Source organism: Dermacentor albipictus, chromosome 6, assembly GCF_038994185.2.
Source record: "Dermacentor albipictus isolate Rhodes 1998 colony chromosome 6, USDA_Dalb.pri_finalv2, whole genome shotgun sequence".
In the NCBI taxonomy this organism is placed as follows: domain Eukaryota; kingdom Metazoa; phylum Arthropoda; class Arachnida; order Ixodida; family Ixodidae; genus Dermacentor; species Dermacentor albipictus.
Genome location: NC_091826.1, coordinates 12,695,174 through 12,717,289, shown reverse-complemented (window position 1 = coordinate 12,717,289; position 22,116 = coordinate 12,695,174). Strand labels below are relative to the sequence as shown.

Here is a 22,116-nt window from a genome sequence, read left to right as displayed (position 1 = left end):
AAAACCTTCTGGATAATTCAATAAGGTTATTATACAACCAAGCAGCTGAGCTGCAATCTCTATGCAGGTCCAGTCTTTCAGTCAGATTAGCAATCCCTTAAGAATTAGCGTAGTCTTGTAACTTTGAGGTTAGGTTACATGGCGCGTCTTAAAAAGATTTTATTTATGTGTATCCGCAAACACCCTCTTTGTTTCCCAGCTGTGTCGGTCTTATTAACGTTACGGTTATTGCTTTGAGTGCATGAACCGACTAGCCCAACAAGTTCTCAGCTGTGTTTTTCTTTCTTTTGCTTTTGCACGCAGTAATTAAACCTGGTTCCTTGTTTTCGGGTTTTGCAAAGCGAATTAATTTCTGAGAACCACGCAGTCCTTGTTTTACGCTTAAAGAGTCCAACAACGCTGTAGCGACTCATACAGCAATGCGGATTTCCATGCAGTGCATACTGCTCTGGTATTGCCTTAGAGCACAGATCCTGTAAATATCTTTGCTCTTACTTCAAGCGCTTGTGTTGCGCATCTTTGCAAGACCTATACTTGCGGAAAACTTTATGTAGCAATGAAGGGAAAGGTACAGGTGTGGAGCGTCTGCACATGTGTTACTGCGTCAAGTAGTCCGTCTGAGTTTTACGGAGCTTTTGGTTTCCTAGAACGGAGACTAAATCAGCACAGTTTCCACATACGACGGCTTCGCGTTTTCTCTAACACGGCATAGAAAAGCTGAAAAAAACGAGTCAAAGTTAAGGCTCAGCGGCTTTTTTGGTGTTAGTTTGCTGTTGGAAAGAACATGCGTACATTTTCTCTTCCCCCAGCTTAAACTACCGCGGATGAGTATCTGAAACTTTTGCAGGAGCGTCTCTATTTGGGCGCGATTTGCCTCCGTAGGTTTCGCTGAGATTGCCATAGAAAGTTATCCGCGAGTGTACTAAGGTTATATTTGTTCACTGCCTCTTTGTCTTCCATCAAGACCCTTGTGAAACAAGCGGTGTTCATGACAAAGGCTTCATGCTCGAAGTTTCGAGGATATGCGAACTAAGCAGAAATACGTGCACCTGCGTAAATTTTTTTCTTATGTACTATAGCTGCGGTTTCACAGGCGAGCTACTGCGAGTCGATGCCAAGCTGCCAAATTCTACGCGTTCGCGTCCTTTGCCTCTTTTTTCCAGGGACAGTACTGTAAGCAGTCGTCATCGCTCGGGCCTTCAAGTCACCATCGTCCTGTGTACAGTGCTCAGCATTTGAAACGCGATACTCGGAATGCATGGAGGCCGCCGCTCTTCTGAGCAAATGGGCAGTGCACGGTGGATTCTGGGAGACCAAATGCAGTCAGAATGCGTCACAATGCGTCTCGCCTTCATCGCATACCGCAATTATCTCAGTGTTCTCTGCGTTCAGCGAAGGCGCATTGCGTGCCGGCAACCACGCACCCCCGATTATCGCCTTCCAATCGCTGAGCACTGTACGTCCGCTTTGTTTGTGTCGGAATTGTAAAGCACGCACTGATGATAACGTTGACCATTGTTTTGAATAAATAAAGAATCATGTCGGTCGGCTGAGGTTGCCTTCCACGTCATAGAAGGCTTGAGAACAGGAGCACATGTGGCAGTTCGAGTCTCCATTAAAGTAGAAGACGAAACGAATGCAGCTCGCTTTCATCTACAAAGTGCTTCCTTGCATCGAAGTATCTGAACAGAAGCTTTCCCGACTTCCCACCAGTGTGTTGGCGCTGATGCATGTGTTTTTCGCATGCGTTATCATAACGGTGACGAGATAGAAAGTCAAATGGCACCTGGAGAGATCAGTCAAAAGGCAGGCCTGGCATGCTATACTCCAGGTGATATGGCGAAGGATGAAAGAAAGGGAGCGGCTTTCTATATGCTTCAGTGGACGAAATCAACCATCCCACTATGCGGACGTGAAAAAGTTGTCAATCAGCGCGGATGATTACGTCGCCTGCTGTGTGCATATTTTCACCAAGGCAATCATACACTCGTACAGGCATCTCTTACCTTTTGTTACACGAAGCTGTTCTTGAGCTGCCGTCATTGTGGAGCTTGACACAACGAAGTGCATCACGGAAAAAACCCATTGCCTTCGACCTGGAAGAACTTGCAGAAATCGAGAAGAAAACAGGAAGACAAAGTTTCATAGATAGAAACGATTATTGAAACTAAAAACAGAAGGAAATTAGAAAAGCAACCAAAGAGAAGGCAGATTGCAGAAAATTCAAGGCATATGTAGGCCAAGTCATTTCGCTTTGACACGTTCTCTTTGTTCACAAATTTACAGTGCCATATATTCTGTACGTGGACAGTCTCTCGAGAAATCCATTACATTTCAAGTCTGTAGGCTGGAAATAGCTATGCTGCCTGACGCTTTAAGCGAAAGTGTCGATAAAATGTCGAGGAAGCATGGCACCATTTTTCATAAACAGGTCGATCCGGCATAATCATGCTCTCCATGCGTCATCGCCATTGATTTCTCAGTTTGTCCTGTGGCGCATGGTACCGAAATCCTGCGGTCTGTGGTCATCGTGGCTGCTGAGTGTAAAATTAAAAAGGAATATGCCGGACACTTCCCGTAAACAGCGACCGGATAAATGAAAAAATGGCTGGTCGATGCTAATCCGACTGGAGAACTTCGCTGAGCGTTTCTTTTTTTGGTCCAACCCAATAACGTTAGAGAGCCCTGTGAATGCCCAAAATAGAACGTAGCAGCATTCGCCCATCTGTCACTAATTCGTGGAATGACGACTGACATTGAGGACATAGCACACGATGCCTCAACGACGACTTAGGCGTGAGAAAAATTTCTTTAGAAGATTTTGTTTAGAAAAATTTCGTTAAAAACAAAGTTTAGAAATATGGTCATTGACGAGGACGGGTATATATAGCAGCGTAGGGAGTCACCATAAACGCATCATTTGGAAAATGGGATACGTAGTTGGGAAAGAGTGCAACAGTGAAAAATTACCACACCAAATTTGACCGCTGAACAAATAACAAATATATTCACAAGAGCCGAGGAAGAACTTGGCAAATGGCCAAGCAATGAGTAGGAATATAATGAGCGTCTAAGAGTAACTACGAGAGAAATACGGAAGGAGAACCAACATGCTTATTGGAAAAGAAAGAAAAGAAACCGAAAAGCTGGTGGAACAGGGACATACGAGAAGCGGTCGCCGAACGACAGAAAGCATCGTGAAAGCAGAGCAGGCAAAAAAAGTGCAGTTGACGCAGGATGAAGTAGCCAGAAAGTGGAATATCTACCGGGAGAAAAAATCTATGCTTCAAATACTGGTGCAAGCAAAGATAAATGGTGAATGTGAACGTTGGTTGTCAGAAATACGTGAGAAAAAGAAGAGCGCACCTAGAATATTCCGGAACCACATAAAATTATTAGGCAGAAATTCAACAACGATACAACAACATATCCTGGACGAAGATGGACACAAACTGGAAGGGGAAGCAGCATTAAATTACATCCGGAAAATAACACCCGAATCTTTCCAAGGCAATGACGAGTTCGGATTTCAGGAAATGAGAGCATTAAAGAAAACCAGATGGGAAAGGACCAGGCACTGACAATTTTCAACTGGAAGAAAGTCAGAGAAAATTCCTAAGCGCACAGTCACAGGACTAGACGAGGTTCCCGTTAAGCTGATTTATGAAATAGAACCAAAGAATCAGGAAGCTTTGTTTAAAGCAGTAGAAATTAAAAAAAACATGAAAGATAGACGAAAACCAGAAGGTTGGTAGCAAAGTAGAATGAATTTAATTTATAAAGGTAACGGGGAAAAAGAAGTTACTCGTATAGACCGTTCACCATTACAACGGTAATATACAGGTTAGCAATGCAGGCGATTATATTAAAGCTCCAGCAACGACTGAAAATAGTGGCACATTGGGAGAAATTCAGAATTGCTTCAAAATCGGTAGGCATCTGGATAACTTTTTTGTCCTTAGTCAGTGTATCAAAATATCCAGAGTAGAAATGAAACCATTATATGTGGGTTTTCTTTAGACATTACCGGAGCGTATGACCAGGTAGACCGTAAAATTTTGTGGCATATCCTAGAAGGGGAAGCCTTATGTGACGATTGTCTACAGCTTTTGTTGGAGATTTACCTAGAAAATACCGTTTGCGTTGAATGTGAAGCGATGAGGAGAAACAAGGAGGAAGTTGATATCAACAAGGGAGTGAGGCAGGGGTGGCCATTATCCCCACTGCTGCTTATGATGTACATCGTGAGGATGGAGAGGGCGCCAGAAGGTAGTAATATTGGTTTAATCTCTCATACAAACAGGCGGGTACAGTATAGTAGAGCAGAAGCTTCCAGGTTTATTTTATGCGGACGACATTGTGTTGCTAGCTAACAAGCCAAGTGATATGTAACGTCTGGTGGACAGGAAGGCGGGAATTTAGGTTTGAAATTTAGTTTGAAATTTAGGTTTGGTATTCAATGAAAACAGTGAACAGACAGTGTCAATACAGTGCCAAGAAATATCACGCGTGGAAGAATATAAATACCTTGATATATGAATAAATGAAGGCAGCAGATATATGGAAACGCAGGAAAAAACAATAACAGCTAAGGGAAAGAGAAATGCGGCCATAATGAAACACAGAGCGCTATGGGGATACAACAGGTACGAGGTGCTCCGTGGCAAGTAAAAAGGTTTAATGGTTCCAGGACTCACATTTGAAAATGCAGTTGTTTGCTTGAAGTAAAGGGTACAATCAGTACTCGATGGCAACCAAAGGGCAGTGAGACGTCTCGCATTGGGCGCTCACGGGAAGCCTGCAAATGAAGCTGCGCAGGGTGATATGAGCTGAACAAGCTTAGAAGTGAGGGAAGCTCAGAGTAAAATTGATTATAAAGAACGACTGTGGAATATAGAAGGAAGTAAATAGGCAGGAGAGTGTGCAGATATTTGTACAGAAGAAACATTGACTTCCAGTGGCGGAAAAGAACTAGGAAGCTTACCAACAAGTATGTGGCCTGAAGGGTGAGCAAAACAGCAACAAAGAACGTCAAGCGGAAAGTCAGAGAGGGTCAACTAATCTCGTGGGTGGCGGCAATGGTAAAACAAACCTGTTGTGAGTAACTACATAAAAGGAAAAAAAACGAAATCAGGAAGGACACAATTCACGATATCTCACACGGAAGCTCATTACTTTTCGAAGCGAGATCAGGATGCTCTAGAAGACGCACGTACAAAGCGAGATACAACAAGGATGAAGAAGCATGTGCTTGCTGCCGTAAAGCTAAGGAAACGATGGAGCATGTTTTGTGAGAATGTGAAGATGCCTGCCCAGCGGTTGATTTAGGCGCCTCTGGCCTCCTTGGAGCCCCCTTGGGTTCAGCGAACGCAGGGGGAAATAAACATGTGCACAATAGAGATTAGTAAGAGGCGATTGGTGGAAGAAAACTAGACAAATGACTAACAGCGGAGGCGTGCAAAAACAAAGTTCCCAAGACGAGTTCAGAAAGTTTGGTGATAAAAATTATTCGTGGGTTTCATTTATTTTCATTTCTTTCTTTTTAACTTAGGCAGGACATTAGGCAACGTAGTAACACGAGCTTGGTGGCACAGCCAACCGCTCCGTTCCAAGGGGACGCTCACAGCGTCGATCCATCCATCCACCCGAAAGAAAGCCAAGGAAGTTGGCAACCAAGTACAGGGTAATTAAAAATGTAAACAGATAACCAGGAAATATCAGAAAGAAAGTGATAGAAACATGGACAGTAAATTGGGTGCGACGAATGGAAACAAAAGGACCCATGGAGATTTACAAGAAAGATAACGTCTATTTCAACAATCGAGGTCGTTGCTCTTCAGGTCGAGTGGGGGGTGTCGTCATTCCCGGACTCCACTGGTCATGGCTGCTCGACGAACTTGCCGGGCGAGCGCTTCTTGGCCCGCCAGGGTATCGCTGGTCAGCTGTACTCCCACCGCTGAAATAACGCGCTAGGCGCCTAGTGTTGCGGTTTGCCCCCGCACCCCCACGAAATGTAGAAGAGTGTAGAGGGTGCGTCGCCGCACCGGGGGCAGATGCCATTAGTGGGTACATTTTGCTGTATCTGAATAGGTTTGGGAATGTGTTTGCATGGTTGAGTATGAGAGCTTCTCGAAGCTAATGCGAGGAAGACGGGCAGCGTCAGGTGTTGAACTGTTCTTTGTATTTTTTTATGCCACTGCGGCAGCAGCGCGACCGGGAGCTAACTTCCTCCTCCTTGATGTCTACTGCGCCAGCGCTCGCACCACTGGAGACAGCACATACGTATGACGAATCGACCTATATTGTCACACTGTAGTGACGATGAAGGCGCTGACAGTCGCACAACGACGAGTCATGAAAACTTACTCTTTATTGGGCGAACGTGTGCCTAAACAGACAAGTAAGACTTAAGAATGGCGATGGCGGCGAGCACTATCGAAATCTGATAAGCGGGTCAAATGCATCGAGTATTTATGCATGACTTGGTGTATATGAGTACCATATCCTAATATGTAGTGCACGCCTCATGCCTTCCAGAATCTGTAACATTATTCGCGTCACGCATGCAATCCGAAATTCAAGGTTGGGTGACAACACAGAGAACGAATGGAATCGGCGACAACAATCCGGAAGATTTTGGTAAACGCAGGCGCACGCTGCGCCGAGCGGTAATTTTAACAGCAATGTTTTGTAGCAGGTGGAAAAGCAGCCACCGGAAAAAAAAGGATAAATGATGTACACGTCTCAATATGTTATAGCCATATATACTTCGTCTGCAGATGTGCTGGTTAACGGTTCCGTCTTCAACGGAGTTACGTAAGGAAATAAGAATCGTTACCTGAATATGCTCACTGTAATAAATATATGCATTCAGGTGCATAATTCCCTGAATGAAGCGAATGCCCTTCTAGAAGGGCTCGGCTATTCGTTTACACTGACAATCACCATCGATGGCTTCTGAAGCATTCTTGTTTCCTTGCATTGTATTTTGAGGAAGTTCTTGTTGCTCGTACAGTTGCTCTGGTGTTAACAGCGCAATACGTAGACGGGACACGAGAAGATAATACGACGCCACAAGCGCTGCGTCTTACGCTGGTAAAACCAGGATGGAACACCAACAACCCCAAGCTGCTATTCTAGCGAAATAGAGTTGTCGTCGTCGCCTGTCTGTGCTCTGACAACCATTCTTGCGTTGTTCCGCTTTTCAGCTATAGCTACTATTAGGGGCATCTCAGTTACCTGGTTGTAAGTGTCTGTCCTATTTAGCGCTGTAGGAGCAGCATTTCCCGTGGATGTTTTAAACGTCGACAGATCCACGCGGAAGGACAAAAAAAGATGAGGGCCTATCGGCTCCGTGCAACTGGTTCCCTGAATGCAGCTGCACTCACGCAACCAAGAGCTGTTTCTGAATTTCACCCCGTTAACAACCACCCGAACGTTGGCAAAGTCAAGGTAATTCAAGGCTCGCGTCTTTTATTTTTTGTTTAGACTGCTCTAATACTGTGCACAAGCTATCTTGCAACTCAAGGACTTATGCATATGCGGTGCTTGCAGACACCTCGGTGCCGGTTATTTCGATAGAACGCACTCGGCGCGTTCTCTTTTTTTCTCGCCTCGCTGTAATGCATGCAGCGCCACCACATTTGGAGCAGTCCCTCCGTCGGAGCTTTTCCTAGCGCCCGCCGTCCGAGCCGCGGTAAATTGAGATGAGGCGGCCACGGCACACTCTCCTCACCTTGCCGCCCCAATTAGCCAGAGTTGCACCGGTCGATTTTCCAGGGACGACCCAAAACCATGTTTCGCTGTCTTTTCTGCTATTGCCTCTTTCTTTCCCTTTCTTTCTTGTTCTTTTTTTGCACCTGCGACAGCTTGGTGAACTCCACCGCGCCTGCGACGAGCAATGACCCCGCGGTCCGTGAGCGGCGCCGCGACCTAGATGCTACATTGCAGAAAGCGACCTCCCGTACGGCATTTTGTTTCATAACATGAAACGTTCCGCAGGAATTATTGCTGAAGGCTCGAGTGCATGCTGCTTGCGATTATTGTTAACGAAATAAGGAATTACTAACCAGAGATAATTTTTGTCTGTTCAGTCAGCCAGCATGGGTGTAGCGCGGACAAGTAACGAAAGCGAGGACGCTAGCGAAACATCCTTGTTTATCCGTGTCTGCGTCGCTTGAATGCTGCCCCTGTACCCGTAACCCTACCTAAACAATCAGCCCAAAAGTAGGTACTTCTGCTCGCATGCGCCCATGAGGAAGATTATATCCCGCTGCACAACAATGCAAAGCGGCTCTTGAACATTTTCGTACTGCAAACAGCAAGGAACTTGCTTTCCATTGCGCCGTCATGAGCCCCTATTCTTTTCAACTTGATAGATCTCGAAATATATCTCATTGTCATGCGGCAATGTGCATTTGAGAGCCCGACACACTAAGCACTGCGCTCTCGCGCAATAGACCCTGAGTGCGAATTTGGGTGCCGCGGAGGCTCTGAGAGTTGTGGCATCTGCACATGGGTTTCGAGAACCACAGCAGACAGTACCAGAGCGCAGGAAAACAAAGTTGTGCGCTCAGCAATGTAGTAGTATTTGCTCCACGAACACCCAGAAGAGTAGCAACTACAGTGTTTCTAGATAAACGGAAGTGTCGTCCTTGAACGTCTGCTGCTGTCGCCGTTAATACGTTCAGCACCGGGATAATTGCCGAAGACTGAAGATCTTTTTGTCTCCTTATGCGCCTACACGAAGAGTCCGTGTGTAAAAGTTATCGAACTTGCAGAGTGTGAATTCTTTTTTACAAATTTTGCAAACATCTTGTTGACTGAAAGACGGCTGCACCGGCAAAGGGCTGTGGGATAGCTATATGGAAAGCTCAGAGTATGCCACTTCGCGCCGCACTGCTTTTGTGCTGCGTTTTCTCTTGCTCTTTTGTATCACTAGACGAAATGCGCCATCTGTATGCTTTTGCTTTAGGCAGAGCACGATACAATGGAAGCAGAACAAAAGGATGATATCGATCCGACCAACTGCAGAACTATCGAGGTCGCAGTGACATAGGAAGTAGTTTTGAGTATGCTAAGCTTTCGATCAGCCACCAAGCGCCGCCAGAATCATGCTAATAACGCGGGTATATATGCGAAGATGAGAGATGAACGCTCTTGCAACAAGTTGCGTTGAAGACGACGCGCTTCTGGTGTTGCCGCTCAGATCTGAGCGAAAGCAGCAGGGCAAATCGCACTGCATGAAAGCGCCGACGTGGACTGTATGAACGCTGAACGTTGACCGGTGAAGTCTATACGCCCTGGCCGAGTGCCAAGGCGGTGCCCAGACATCTGGCGCCGCGGCGTCTTGCGAATACGTTTGTCGAGAGAGTTCGGCATTAGTCGTCTCGCTTTTGGTGCGTCCTTTCGTTGTTGCCGAAACTCGCGAAGAGGTTGAGCTGATTACGATTTAATTCAGTTTGTCGTCGAAAATGTCTGAAAGGCGCTCCGAGCTAATGGTGGCAGTGCTGTTGCGCAAAGCTCCACGCAGCGGTAGTCAAGGTCTCCTCGTAAAGTTTCTCCGGCTTCCAATAAAGAGGGAACTTGATCATAGCGAAACGGAAGAAAGAAGAAGAAATGTTCGTGAAGGTACGGGAGCAATTCAAAATATTCTGAAGAAGCATTCAGGGGGAGGAACGTGGCACTCCCTGGCAGTGCTAATCTCCTCAGTCTTGATTTTCCCACCCCACTCCCCTAAAGGCACCGTCCTCTGCCTTACGAAAAAAAAAGAAGGATCGCATCGTTAAGCCTCATCACCGTAAAGCCCATATTTTCCTCTAAGTCTTTCACGGACAAAGGCTGTGGAGCCCGCTTCGCGAAATATCGTTCGTATCAGAATTCCACCTGCTTCCTTCTCTTCCTTCCTCTCTATCTCTCTGCTCCTTTGTGAGCCAGTGAGTAAAAGAGGAGCTAGTGCGAGCCAGAGAAAAGGCAAAACGTTGACTTTGGACGCTGCGGGCAAAGTATTGATGCCTTGGCATAGTGCCCCTCCAGGGAAGCTGCGTGGCTTCTGATAAGGTGGGTGGCACGCATCGCTCGACGGCGCAGTGCGATGACGGCAAATAACGACCTTGAGGCATAACCGCATCCAGGCCTAAAACAGAAATTATATATATATATATCGAGCAATAAATTACCAACTGTTTTGTAAGTGATCATCCTCAATATGAAAATCGAAAGCAAAAACTGAAAAAAGGAGCTGTTACAGGGAAAAGAGGCTTGATAACTCAGGAAATAAGCGAGATCCAAAAAAGTGGTGGCGAAGCGGTCTATAAGTTCTTACACCGACTAGCCGTGACGTCATCTATTCTGACTGCATCTGCTTGGCACTAGTCCAGTTTTTATCGGCAATGATCGACTACATTGTACCATTCTAAAGGCGACGAAAATTGAACTGATTAAGCTTGAATAACATTTACTGCAGAGCAACAACCCGAATGCGACAAAATATTTTGAAGACCCTTACGTCACTTTCACATACTAGCGCCGAGCTATTGGCGCGAAATTCAAAAATGAAAGCCTGGCCTTCCCTATATTTTAGTGGATGATCTCGCGCCGCTAAAGATGGCGAAAATAACGAGAGTTTTGTAACCACACTTCATCAGTTTATAAATGTGACAGAGCGTTTTCTTTTTTTTATAGTGCTTCTAAATAAATAAAGAAACGTTCCGCAGTTATTCCTGCATACGTTATCGCGAACGACAGTAACCCGAATGTATAGCTATATTTACATGAATCAGGCATTGTGTTTACAAGAAACAATTAACTTACGCTTATTTCCTTCGAGGAGATGCCCGACAAGGTACCTTTTAATAATTTAGCCAGAATCAAAACTTAAATTGTAGCATTGACACAAAGCCACTACCTCAGTACCAACAATCAAAATGTTTGTAACTTAGTTCCGGAAGTGTGGTCGTTGTAGCAAAGTGGGCAGATGGACACGTTTGTTATGACTCACTTTGCTTCCAGCCCAAGAGGTTGCCTAAACACAATATACAAGCACACGGGAGATTCGCTGACAAAAAAAATAAATATAATCGACACGAACAAGGAATTAAATTTATTTTAATGATCTTAATATGTTTTTAATCGCTTAGACCAGATTTTTCAGTTTCTAGTTCGTGGTTCTTCTCTGCGCTTCTCTCTTGCGATTACATTCATTTAACGTGGCAAGTACAGTTATTTCTGATACTGTGTCGTGATTTGTGTATAGAGGAGCAAATATGTTTTATCAGATGCACTGTTTGTTTATTCTACGCGATGTTTCTTTATTTAAAATAAAAGTTGCATGGAGCGCATTGCACAATTCAGTCTGTTGAGGTGGTATCTGCAGTAGTGGCTATTGCTTGTAGGCAAATCGTATACGTCCAAGAGACTAATGGAAAACAGTCAATAATTTTTTTTTGTTATTCACTATTCAATTGCGAAATTGGAGCTTAGCAGTAGCAAATTCATACGTGTTTGTAAGGAAGTGCAAGACTAGCGTCACGTTTGAGATATTTGTCCCAAAATCTGCTAAAGGAGTCGTAATGAGGTGAATGTTCCAGTTAGGACCGTCTTGAAATATAACTGGAATGCGAATGTATTGGCACACTTTACGGCCGCATATCTCCAATGTGGTGCTAGGCTTACAGTTATGGCCTTACTCTCCTGAACGATGGTAGCCCCACTTTTCTTCGAGGCGTGACATACGGCAGCTGCCTCGACCTTGCTTTCGTCTCCAACTCTCTCGCCAGATGTGTGAAGTGGTTTCCAGACATTGAGACACATGGGAGTGACCACATTCCCACCTATCTGAACATCAAAGGCTTGTCGTCTAGATCAGGCTTACGGAATACCATTCGGACGATTCAATGGGCCAACTTCAAATCTGAGATGGAGGATGCCTGCCGCGAGGGCCTACCATCAGGGTTAGAGGAAACGATTAAAATGACGATGCAAAACGCCACTCGCATGATGACGATCTCTTCCACGCGGAATGACTTCGACATAGAATTAGAGCGCCTTCGAGCGCTTCGTCGCCGGGCGGAACGTCGATATCCGCGAACAAAATCAATTCATGACCTTAGGGCAGCCAGGAGGATGCAAAAGAAGATTCAGCGTCGTATGGATAGATTAGCTTCGGAACATTGGGCAACGTTTTGCCAGAAACTAGACCCCCGCAAGCCACTGTCTCACATTTGGAAAACGGTGCAAGGTCTGCGTTGCCTTCCGGAACGGCGTTTCCCATTCAAGGCGCTAGCGCTTTTCCAAGGGCGGCAAGACATCGATGTCGCAGAAGACTTTTGTGCGCGGATCGCAGACCAAGCGACTCGTCCAGATCCTCCAGCCCGAGCTGACGTCCCCAATTCCCGTGATTGCCGCATGGACCTTCCTTTTACAATGGAGGAGCTCGAAGCGGCTCTAGCTCTCTGCAGGCGCTCATCATCTCCGGGTCCGGATGGTATATCATACCGGGCCTTGTGCTATCTCGGAGAGTCCGCACGGATAGAGTTGTTGAGCCTTTACAACTCCTCATGGCAGGAGGGAAATGTTCCTGACTAATGGAAAGTAAGCCGCCTGGTGCCACTCTTAAAGCAGGGCAAATCGCCATTAGAACTCACCTCTTACCGCCCAATAGCGCTGGCCAGCTGTGTCGGAAAGATAATGGAACGGGATAATCCTTGGCCGCCTAGAATGGTACTTTGAATATTACAAGATTTATCCGATTTCCATGGCTGGTTTGCGACGTGACCGCTCTTCTATCGACAATGTAGTTGATCTCGTTTCATATGTCCAGCACGAAAAGTCCCGTAAGCGTTTATCTGCAGCTTTATTCCTAGATGTGAAAGGGGCATACGATAACGTATTACATCAGGGCATTCTCGACGCTCTTGCGACGGTTGGCCTAGGTGGTCAAGTCTTTTTGTGGATTGCAAGTTACCTATATGCAAGACCATTCTATGTGTTGACTGACGATGGCCCAACTACAAGACGCTATACCAGCAGGGGCGTTCCTCAAGGCGGTGCTCTCAGCCCGACGCTATTCAACCTCGCTCTTGTTGGACTTGCTGAGTACTTGCCAACTACCATCAAAATTTCAATATACGCTGACGACATCTGTGTCTGGACTTCGGCAGTCACACGTCCTCAGATACGTGCGCGTCTTCAAAGAGCGGCCACTTTGACAGCGAACTACTTGTGTAAACAGGGTCTCAGCATATCACCAGAAAAATGCGCACTAGTAGCATTTACTCGCAAACCGATGACGCCTTATATCATCTCAATCAATGGGCGGACCATTTCCTATGTCCGAACCCACAGATTCCTTGGCGTAATTATTGACCGAGACCTCTGTTGGAGCACGCACGTGGCCTACATGAAACGGCGCCTGACAGCAACTTCCTAGTTGTTGAAATACTTGGCAGGAAAGACGTGGGGGATGTCAGTAGACGCAATGCTTAAACTCTGCAGAGCTCTCTTTCTCGGTTTTCTAAGATATAGTCTACCTGTACTGACCAACACCTGCAAGACAAATATTCGTGTTCTGCAGGCAGCACAAACTCAAGCACTCAGAGTCTGCCTTGGTTTGCCCAGATGCACCTCAACAGAGGCAACTCTTGCGATTGCTCGGGACCATCCAATGCGAACTCACATTACGGTGGAAGCCCTGAGAACGCACATCAGACATTTTGCACGTGCCACCTGTCACCACCTTGCAGCACTACCTTCAGACAGGCACCAATCATCATTCTCTAAAACTATCATCAAATACAACGACAAACTTCCATCGGGCTTCACCGCTGCATCTAAACCATTGATACCCCCTTGGTGTCTTATCAGCCCCACAGTCCATCTCAGTTTACCAGGAATCCTAAAAAAGTCTGAACTGTCGTCGCCTGTGCTGAAACAACTGTCTCTGCTTCTGCACGAGAGGTACGCGGACAGGGAACACATTTATACCGATGGTTCCACAAACATCCAGTGTTCGTCCGGTGCTGTGGTTGTCCCAGCAAAAGCTATTACCATCAGCTTTAGGACTGACCACCCAACATCATCGACATCTGCTGAACTAGCTGCTCTTCGCGCTGCACTTCGTGTCGTCAATCGGTAGCCACCTCGACAATGGTCAATCTTCAGCGATTCAAAGGCAGCCCTACAATCTGTACTATCAGCTCTGCATCGCGGGCCATTCGAACAGCTCGCATTCGATATTAGATGCCTACTCCATACATCACAGGTGAAAGGACACCACGTGACGTTTCAGTGGCTGCCAAGTCACTGCGGCGTCAGTGCAAATGAAGACGCCGATAATGCCGCTCGGGCAGCTCTTGAAGACGCACAAGAAGAGGCCATACCGCTTTCACGATCCGACGCAGCTAGCAGACTTCGAGTGCTTGCACAGGAGATCACGCTATCTCTATGGTGCACACCAAACTGCCAGACCACCCAGAGCAACCGTCAATACCACCTGGCCTCTTTGATGCATCTCTATATGCCAACTGGACTCCGTCGAAGAGAGGCGACTCTGCTTTATCGCTTATGGCTGAGGGTGGCTTTCACTAAATCTTACTCCTTCCGCATTGGAATGGCCGACAACGATCTCTGTAATGCCTGTCTTTGCGAGGAGACGCTGAAACATGTTCTGTGCGACTGTCCTGAATATAATGCTCAGCGACAGTCCCTGGCGTCTGTTCTAGCGCGCCTTGACAGTAGACCATTGTCTCTCGACACGATTTTCACATGCCGCCGACAGAAGATATCGCAGGTGAAGGCGACGAAGGGACTACTTCGGTTTTTGAAAGAGACGGGATTGGACAAGCGGCTGTGAGAGTGATGTCGCGTACCATGCCAGATTGATGGACTCCAACGGACGATGTGTGTGTGCTGTGATATGTGCTCTCTCTCCCTCTCCCCCTTCCCCATCTTTAATCTCCCCCTTCCCTCTCCCATGTGTAGGGTAGCAAACCGGTTAAGCCAAACTGGTTAACCTTCCTACCTTTCCTTCTCCACTTTTTCCTTCCTTCCTTAAGCTTACAGTTCCTGCTAAGCAAGCATGACTTTACTGTAGCTCGACTTTGTAATTGTAACGTGCGCCCAAAGAGAATAATTAATTAAATTATTACGGAATCTTTATAACTAACCACTTAGACACGGCGGTTCGTTATGCCCATAATTTCTTCAGGAAATGCACTGGAAAGATAGAACAGGGTTGTCTAATTCCACATAATTCGTTTTTCTTTTCCAGATTATTGTCTCTCTGTTTCTTGTTCACTTAATTTCCTGTAGCAGCAAGTCAAATTTCTGAACTGGAATCGCTTTCATATATATAAGGGCACTGTTTCATTCTCAGCTTCACATTGACCCAATGATGAATAAAAAAAAGCTTCTTGCTTGTGTAAGCTGTGCTTTTTCGTCGGTTGTTAACTTCCAATTCAAGGACTGTCTTCAAACGAGATCGCCAGATGTTACTGTGCAAAAAATATTTGTAGCCTTCCATGGTTGATTTAATGCAATAGCTGATTTGACGTTCTCATACGTGTCTTATCTTGAAAAATGTGCAATCGTTAAAGGCGACTAGTTAAGTTTGGAGTGTGTTTTCTGGCCGTCCATTCTATGCAAATCGCTTTCTAAACAACACGAAACCATGAAACGTACAATGGAAACGACGTGTACAGCAGACTACGTCTGCATCACAAGTGAAATGCCCACACAAAATTTCCCACACAGACCGAAAGCCCCATTAACGGGTACGCCGCACCAAACATTCACGATGCATCCATCCCCCGCCTCTTTTTTTTTCGAGATGGAAATATGATTTAGCACAGTTGATCTGCGTCGTTTCCAACACGGTAGACATTAAGCCACCTCGTGGTACGTGCCAAGGAGAGGCGAGAGCGACTGTGTAGACATCACCGACCCCCAGAGGCAGAAGGCGTCTGTATCGATTGGCATCACAGAGCGCCCAGATGCGGACAATCAGCAAATTGCACTGGTTTCGCCCATTGGGTGTAGGTCATCTTATGTGTTGAATTACATACCTGGAACTCGTCATTGCGGATAAAGGAACGTAGTAATGGTAGTTTAAGGGCATTCGTCTAAAGTAGGCCGCATTCCAAAATATGAGGCAGTCTTATATGGAATCCTAATAACGACATATTTTATTTTATAAGGATCTAATGCGTATACAGCTCATAGGTGTCTCCATAAGAACTTCACATTCATATTACGAGGAACTCACCCCGATGGCCCAGACGCCCGGTATTTCGTGTCAATGATGCTTATTGATGGCAAATATAGCACATAAATTATATGGGTTTGCGTGCCAAAACCACGATGAAGCCATAGTGGGAGACTCGGGAATAATTTTGGCCACCCGGGATTCTTAGGGTGTACACAATGCGCAGTACACCGGCGTTTTTACATGCCGCCCCCATCGGAACGCGGCAACCGCGACTGGGATTCGACCCCGAGCTGAGCGTCCCAACGCCGTGGCCACTGTGCTGCCACGGCAGGTTTGGCGCTAAATGTGAAAAAATCTGTAACCACAGAGTGACCTAGAAGACAGAAAAGGACAAGACAGATCGTCGTGTCATCGCTGCCTCAAGCGGACGCGGCTTGACAGCAGTTGGCACTCGTTCAGACAAGTGTGGCATGAAAGTGACACTGACAAAGAATGAATGAACGATTAGCTGTGTGATTTGGACGTGTTGGCATGTCATTCATATATGACGTCCAAAATGGCTCAACTAATACATGGACGCATAAGAAGAAACGTTTTGTTTTGCGTGAGGGCGAGAGCATTTGTTCTCTTTCTTTCCTTAGGGGGGGAGAACGGTCAAGCAGTAATGATGCTCCACTTCGGTGCTTCAATGTTGCTCAGTTTTAGGCTTCCTCAGCTAACCTCAGCGATACGGTCGCAGCTAACCTTAGCCAAGCTGTTACGAAAAACCGTTGCAGTCACGATTATGAGAACTGCGGCGTTCGGTAGGGTCCTCTTCCACCACCAAGATAATTGTGCTAATTGTATGCCTAAACAGCGAATATTAATTCAACATTCTTTTTTTTTATTCAGTAAGCGGCTTCTGATGGGAATACTGTTAATGCGTTCAAAAACAATCCACTTACGTGGTTTTACCGCGCTATGCTCTGCGTAATTATTTTTTTCCTCGTACCACAAGAAATACAAAAGGTGCAGCGGTATTGCGCGCCCGCGCGCCGCGACATCAGTTGTCCCTAAAATGATTTGAACGAACTAATTCCGCTGATTGTGTGAACTGACACCAGCCTGGTCATTGCTATAGGCTGCTATTGTTAAGTCGCATATGCAGCTCGCAATAAACGGGAGGCCGACACAATCGAACTGTAAAATAATTTACGCCCTCATTCACTTTTAAGGGCGTGCATTACTTTACAATGCAGCTTCCAGACGGTGGCCGAGTCGGCTGATGAGCGTCGTTGCTTTAAATCACTTGCGAGATCTCAGGTGTCATGGCGCGCGGAGGCCCAAAGCCGCTGCCTCTTTTTGTATTTCGCGCTCTACAAGTGCAGGGGAAAAATAATTACGCAGGACAAAGCGTGAGAAAAATGACTGAATGCATGGGTTATTCAAGAGGCAGAAAAAGCTATCCCGTCAAAAGCGAAGCTCTGAATTAAAAAAAAAATTTGTCATCTCCTGTATTTGGCCGAATAATTATCGCACAAAAATTAATCCTGTTGGGGGAAGACAATCTATGACGGAACACCGCAAGTTTCATTATCACACATTGAGCTAGCTTTCTTTTTTTTTATGGCTCGGCTAGTGTTAGCGCTGGTACACCCCATTTATTACGACACTGACAGCAGCTATATAGTTGTTTCACCTTCTTACATTCGTACTGACAATTCTTCTTCAGGTGCTGTGCCCGTCCTGAGTTATGGCTCCTTCAGACGATGCCAATGACAGCAGCACGGTGGACGTATTGGACGCTGCCGGAAACGGGTCGGCCACTTCCGCTTCCGGTGTGTGGGCCTCCGCGGAAGCTGACGAGGATATCTTCCAAAGGATGGACGTCCGCGTCAGCCTCATTTTGGCGTATTCCATCGTATTTTGCTGCTGTTTCTTTGGTAAGACCAATTCTAGACCAACGTCTAAAAAGATGAAGCAGTGCTAATAGGCGAGTGGCAGATGCATAAAATGGAGAGGCACCATGCCGTGTTTCTGCGAGCACACTTTCCTTTGTTATCCTAAATGAACAAAACTGCTCCTGATCTAATGAAGTTGCACTTGAGATAGCATTACTACGCTTGTGAGTTTGTTTGCCTAAACGCACCTATTAGGTGAGCCTCCCGATAAAATTTATTGTCACTACCGACCAAGTGAAAACTGTCCCTTTCGACTGGCATTGAGAACGACAGATGGTATTTGAGGGGTGGATCCGTCGTCTATGCAAGTGGTGCCCTCAGGCAGTTGATTTGACAAGTGGTAATACTAGCCGTCTATTTTCAGGGATGCCGCTTTAAGAACGAGCTGACGCGATAATCGGGTAGAAGTGGATGAGATGCCGGCAATCGCAGCGCTCCTGTCGGCGTAATCTGTTGTTGAATACAGCTTCACCGTGCATGAATGGTGGTACATGTCGCGTCGAGTGAGGCATCGAGCTAAACGTTGCGAAACGCGAAAAATTGTGGCAACCGTCAAAGCGATGGATCGAGAATGCTGCTTACGATGGCAAAAGCATGCAAGCGCATGGCAGCAAGACGTGGAACACCTGACCAGCCCAGACGGAGTCATGCTCGTTTCATTTTGCGAACGTTTGTCGAACTCGTACTTATCAACCCATAACACATATATTCTGCAGCGAAGCCTAGTGAGGGTGAGTGTCATTACAAGGCTCGTTCGTCCGGCTGAAGAAAACCGTACGTCGACTTAAGGAAAATTCAGCACACGCCTATAAAGGGTCAACGCAACATGCAAAAGAGACGCATTGCATGTGCGACCCTATTTGACACCGCCTGCGACGCGTCGACCCACGCATATTTCTCGATTTTTCGCTCCTTACAAAAAAAAAACAAATGAGAGCCCTTCTTGTCATGGGAGTGATACGTTTTTTTTTTCCTCTTTTTTTACGATGACGACCTTTTTCGCTTCACGCGCCATCACGGTTTTCAATATACGTCAAGGAAGAGCTGAATTTGATGTCATGGTTTCATCACTTTCACAGTATGCTACACGTACCATACTTCTATAAGACGTTCGCCCCAACGGGGACCTTCACACCCAACAATCGCTCAGCTAACTTTCCAGCGAACGAAGTCTTTTCTTCGGAAACGAATTCGCGCGGAAGACTTTGAGGTAGAGCACACCCATGAGACATATGAAGTCTCTTAAGGCGTTAGGAGCCTGTCTCCTGTATATATAATGTATAACCACTAGCTTCTTTGGCAAGTGATGCAGCTTTACACCATTCTCTTGCCTACATTTGAAAGACTGCCATATAGCAGAGATGATTGCGGCGCGAAGCGCAACACACCTCAATATTGTTTGCTGGCGCTCCAATTGGGGATGCATTATTCGTGGCAGTATTACAGCGTGCACATACAAAGCGTAGGGAAAAAATAACAAGATATCGTGCTCACTTTGAAGTAACCAAGTTAGTTCAACTTTATGAAGGCCTTGCGTTGGGAGTAGTTGGAATAGCCTTATTTGGCATCAACGCTGCGAAGGTAAGGAGACAGAAAACGGGAACTCGAACATAGTCTGGAGTGCGCTTTTGTTCATGTTCATGTTCCTGTTGTGTGTCTCGAAAACCTTTGGAGAGCTGAATGAGATCAATAGTTGAACTTCAAATTAGTTGTCCAGATTAATTACCTAAGTAAGGCTTAAAATATCTAGGTTACCTATAAGTCTGTTCAATAAGTTAGTAGCGAAGTTACCATTCTGTCCTGTCCCTTATTGTTATTCCTACCTTTTGTATAGACTGTAACACCACCACGAAGAACACAACGAATTACCATTTTGCACGTTAAGTATTTCACAGCGGATAAGTCTAGTTACTACATATCATTATCAGCTTCTCTTTGTGATTTTACGTCACAGTAATGTTTGAGAGAAGTGAAGGAAATAAAGCATCTCGAGAATTACAACAAAAATGCAACGGCGAAGTCTTTTTCGCTACCACCATGGGAATTTCATTCAGTAGCACAGCAGCAGCATCAGGACCTTCACGAGTCACCGTAGATGCTGGCTGTGCAATGAATTTAATACGCCAGCTTCACCAAGCAATAGCAGGCTCCAGCAACTGCAAGAAATTCGTAAAAGCCTCTATCCATTGAGTACACATTATAGTCATATCTGACTATGGTGATTGCAGTGATGGAAATAACCTTGCATGGCAAGCCAGGTGGTAGTCATTAGCATTATTAGTAGCCCCAATCTTGCGTTAGGTCCGAGTTCAAAGCTACAAGAATTAAAGCTGCGCACGTAACGCGACGCAGGCACGCAATAGCTGGTGAAATACAATGCGCATTCAGCTATGAATTGTTTAGTGCGTCCTTTTAGTTGGAGTGAGCATTCCCAGCTATACGTGAGCGAGCAGTTGTCTTTGGAGAACTCAGACAATTATAAGTCCCATTCGGTTGTAGACGTTGCACCGTCCGGCGGTGAAGTGGTCAGACTGGGCTTTTCTTCTTCCTCTTACCTATCCAGACTCAGCTACTGGTTATAATAAAACAACCATTTACTTTCTTCCTGGTGGATTGGTTCCGCTTATTTTTCACGTTTGCATCTGGACAACCTCGTTAATAGGCGCCACGGTATCCTTGAAAGAAAAGTAAGACGACGTCAGCGTCATCCACTAATCATGAGAACAGGCTGCATGAGCACTAGAATAGTAATGAAGACGAAGTCGACGCACTCAATCATTGCCATACGTAGAAGAAGAAAACTTGATTAAGGTGTGCCTCTGCAACTGGGAAACAGACGTGCTAGAATCCGAAGAAGGTCGCACTCTGCATGGTCTGCATTCTCCCCTGCTGTAGCACTGGCAGAGTCGCTGAAAGGCAGAATCCTGAAGTGCCAATCTCTTTGCCGTCAGCTCGGGTCCTTGTGGCGCAATGAGAATCGTTCTTTTCTTTATTTGTAATTTCTTCTCAAGATTGTGGGATTCCAGCGACGACACCAATGGACATTAAAACGACCAGAAGAGTGAATCCGTAAAATCTATAGCTGTAAAAGAAGGGAAAAGACTCCGCTGAGTATTGCTACGAATCCATACTCCGGATTTAATTTCCTATAATGACTTGTGTTGCGTAAAGTGGAAAGCTTTTCTTCTTCTGATCTAATTTTTATGAAGAAACGTTGCCACCAAAGTTTATATCCTCACAAATCTGCTTTGCACACGACACCGTTTTATTTACCATCGTCGATCTGCTGAAACTAATCTAATTTCTATCTTTTTTTTTTCTCTCCCTTTCTCCCAACCGTCAACCCAACACCACGCAGGTAACCTACTTGTGGTACTGGTGGTCGTGGTACACCGCCGCATGCGCACCATCACAAACTTCTTTCTCACAAACCTGGCAGTGGCTGATCTGTGCGTGGGCCTCTTTTGCGTCTACCAGAACATGTCCGTCTACCTGATGGGAGAGTGGCCCTTTGGTGACTTTCTCTGCAGGATGTACTTCTTCATTCAGGTATGTGCCACGTCAAGGTCATGCAAAATCTGAGCAGGCTGCTCTGCTGTCTTCCACAAGCACGCTGGTCATCCCGCGTTGTGGGATCAAACTGCTTTGCCTCAGCAATAAAGGCCGTAACTTCCCGTCCAATGCTTAGCGAGCTCTCGGCATCGTGAAGTATAGTGGCATCCATACGCCAGACTAGTAGTACCATGCTTTCCCGCTTCATTGCACAGAGCGATAATTAAGAGGTTGATGGTCACTTTGATTGCTGAGCGATATTACAAATTAGGACAGCAGTTTGGGGAGAGCAGATCTCTGGGGACCTACGCCCTGTTTAAGCAGCTTTGGCATGGACCGCACGTTCGAGTAGCTGCAAAAGTGAAGGGCTTTCCACCAGTCTGTCATCCTATGTTTAGTAACAACCACTCCCAGTTCTCT

At 45.9% G+C, this 22,116-nt stretch overlaps 2 protein-coding genes across 17 annotated transcripts in view; one reads left to right on the top strand and one right to left on the bottom strand.

Annotated features, from left to right (window-relative positions):
* The window catches only part of LOC135914247 (uncharacterized), a 623,773-nt gene that overhangs the window by 501,166 nt on the left and 100,491 nt on the right, over positions 1 to 22,116 (bottom strand). Inside the window, exon 2 of one of the 16 annotated variants that reach the window (XM_070539902.1) lies at positions 2,007 to 2,105. The exons of 14 other annotated variants lie outside the window; for them this stretch is intronic. In XM_070539902.1, coding sequence (XP_070396003.1) covers positions 2,007 to 2,086 — 80 coding nt within the window. In that variant the 5' untranslated portion in view covers positions 2,087 to 2,105. Of the gene's footprint in view, positions 1 to 2,006; positions 2,106 to 22,116 lie in introns of those variants that run through there. One more of the 16 variants, XM_070539914.1, reaches the window with a different exon arrangement.
* TrissinR (Trissin receptor) overlaps positions 1 to 22,116 on the top strand; it is an 87,454-nt gene that overhangs the window by 61,101 nt on the left and 4,237 nt on the right. The window contains exons 2-3 of the mRNA XM_065447038.2: positions 17,916 to 18,126; positions 21,503 to 21,693. Of these exons, the coding sequence (XP_065303110.1) occupies positions 17,937 to 18,126; positions 21,503 to 21,693 (381 nt within the window). The 5' untranslated portion in view covers positions 17,916 to 17,936. The remainder of the gene's footprint in view (positions 1 to 17,915; positions 18,127 to 21,502; positions 21,694 to 22,116) is intronic.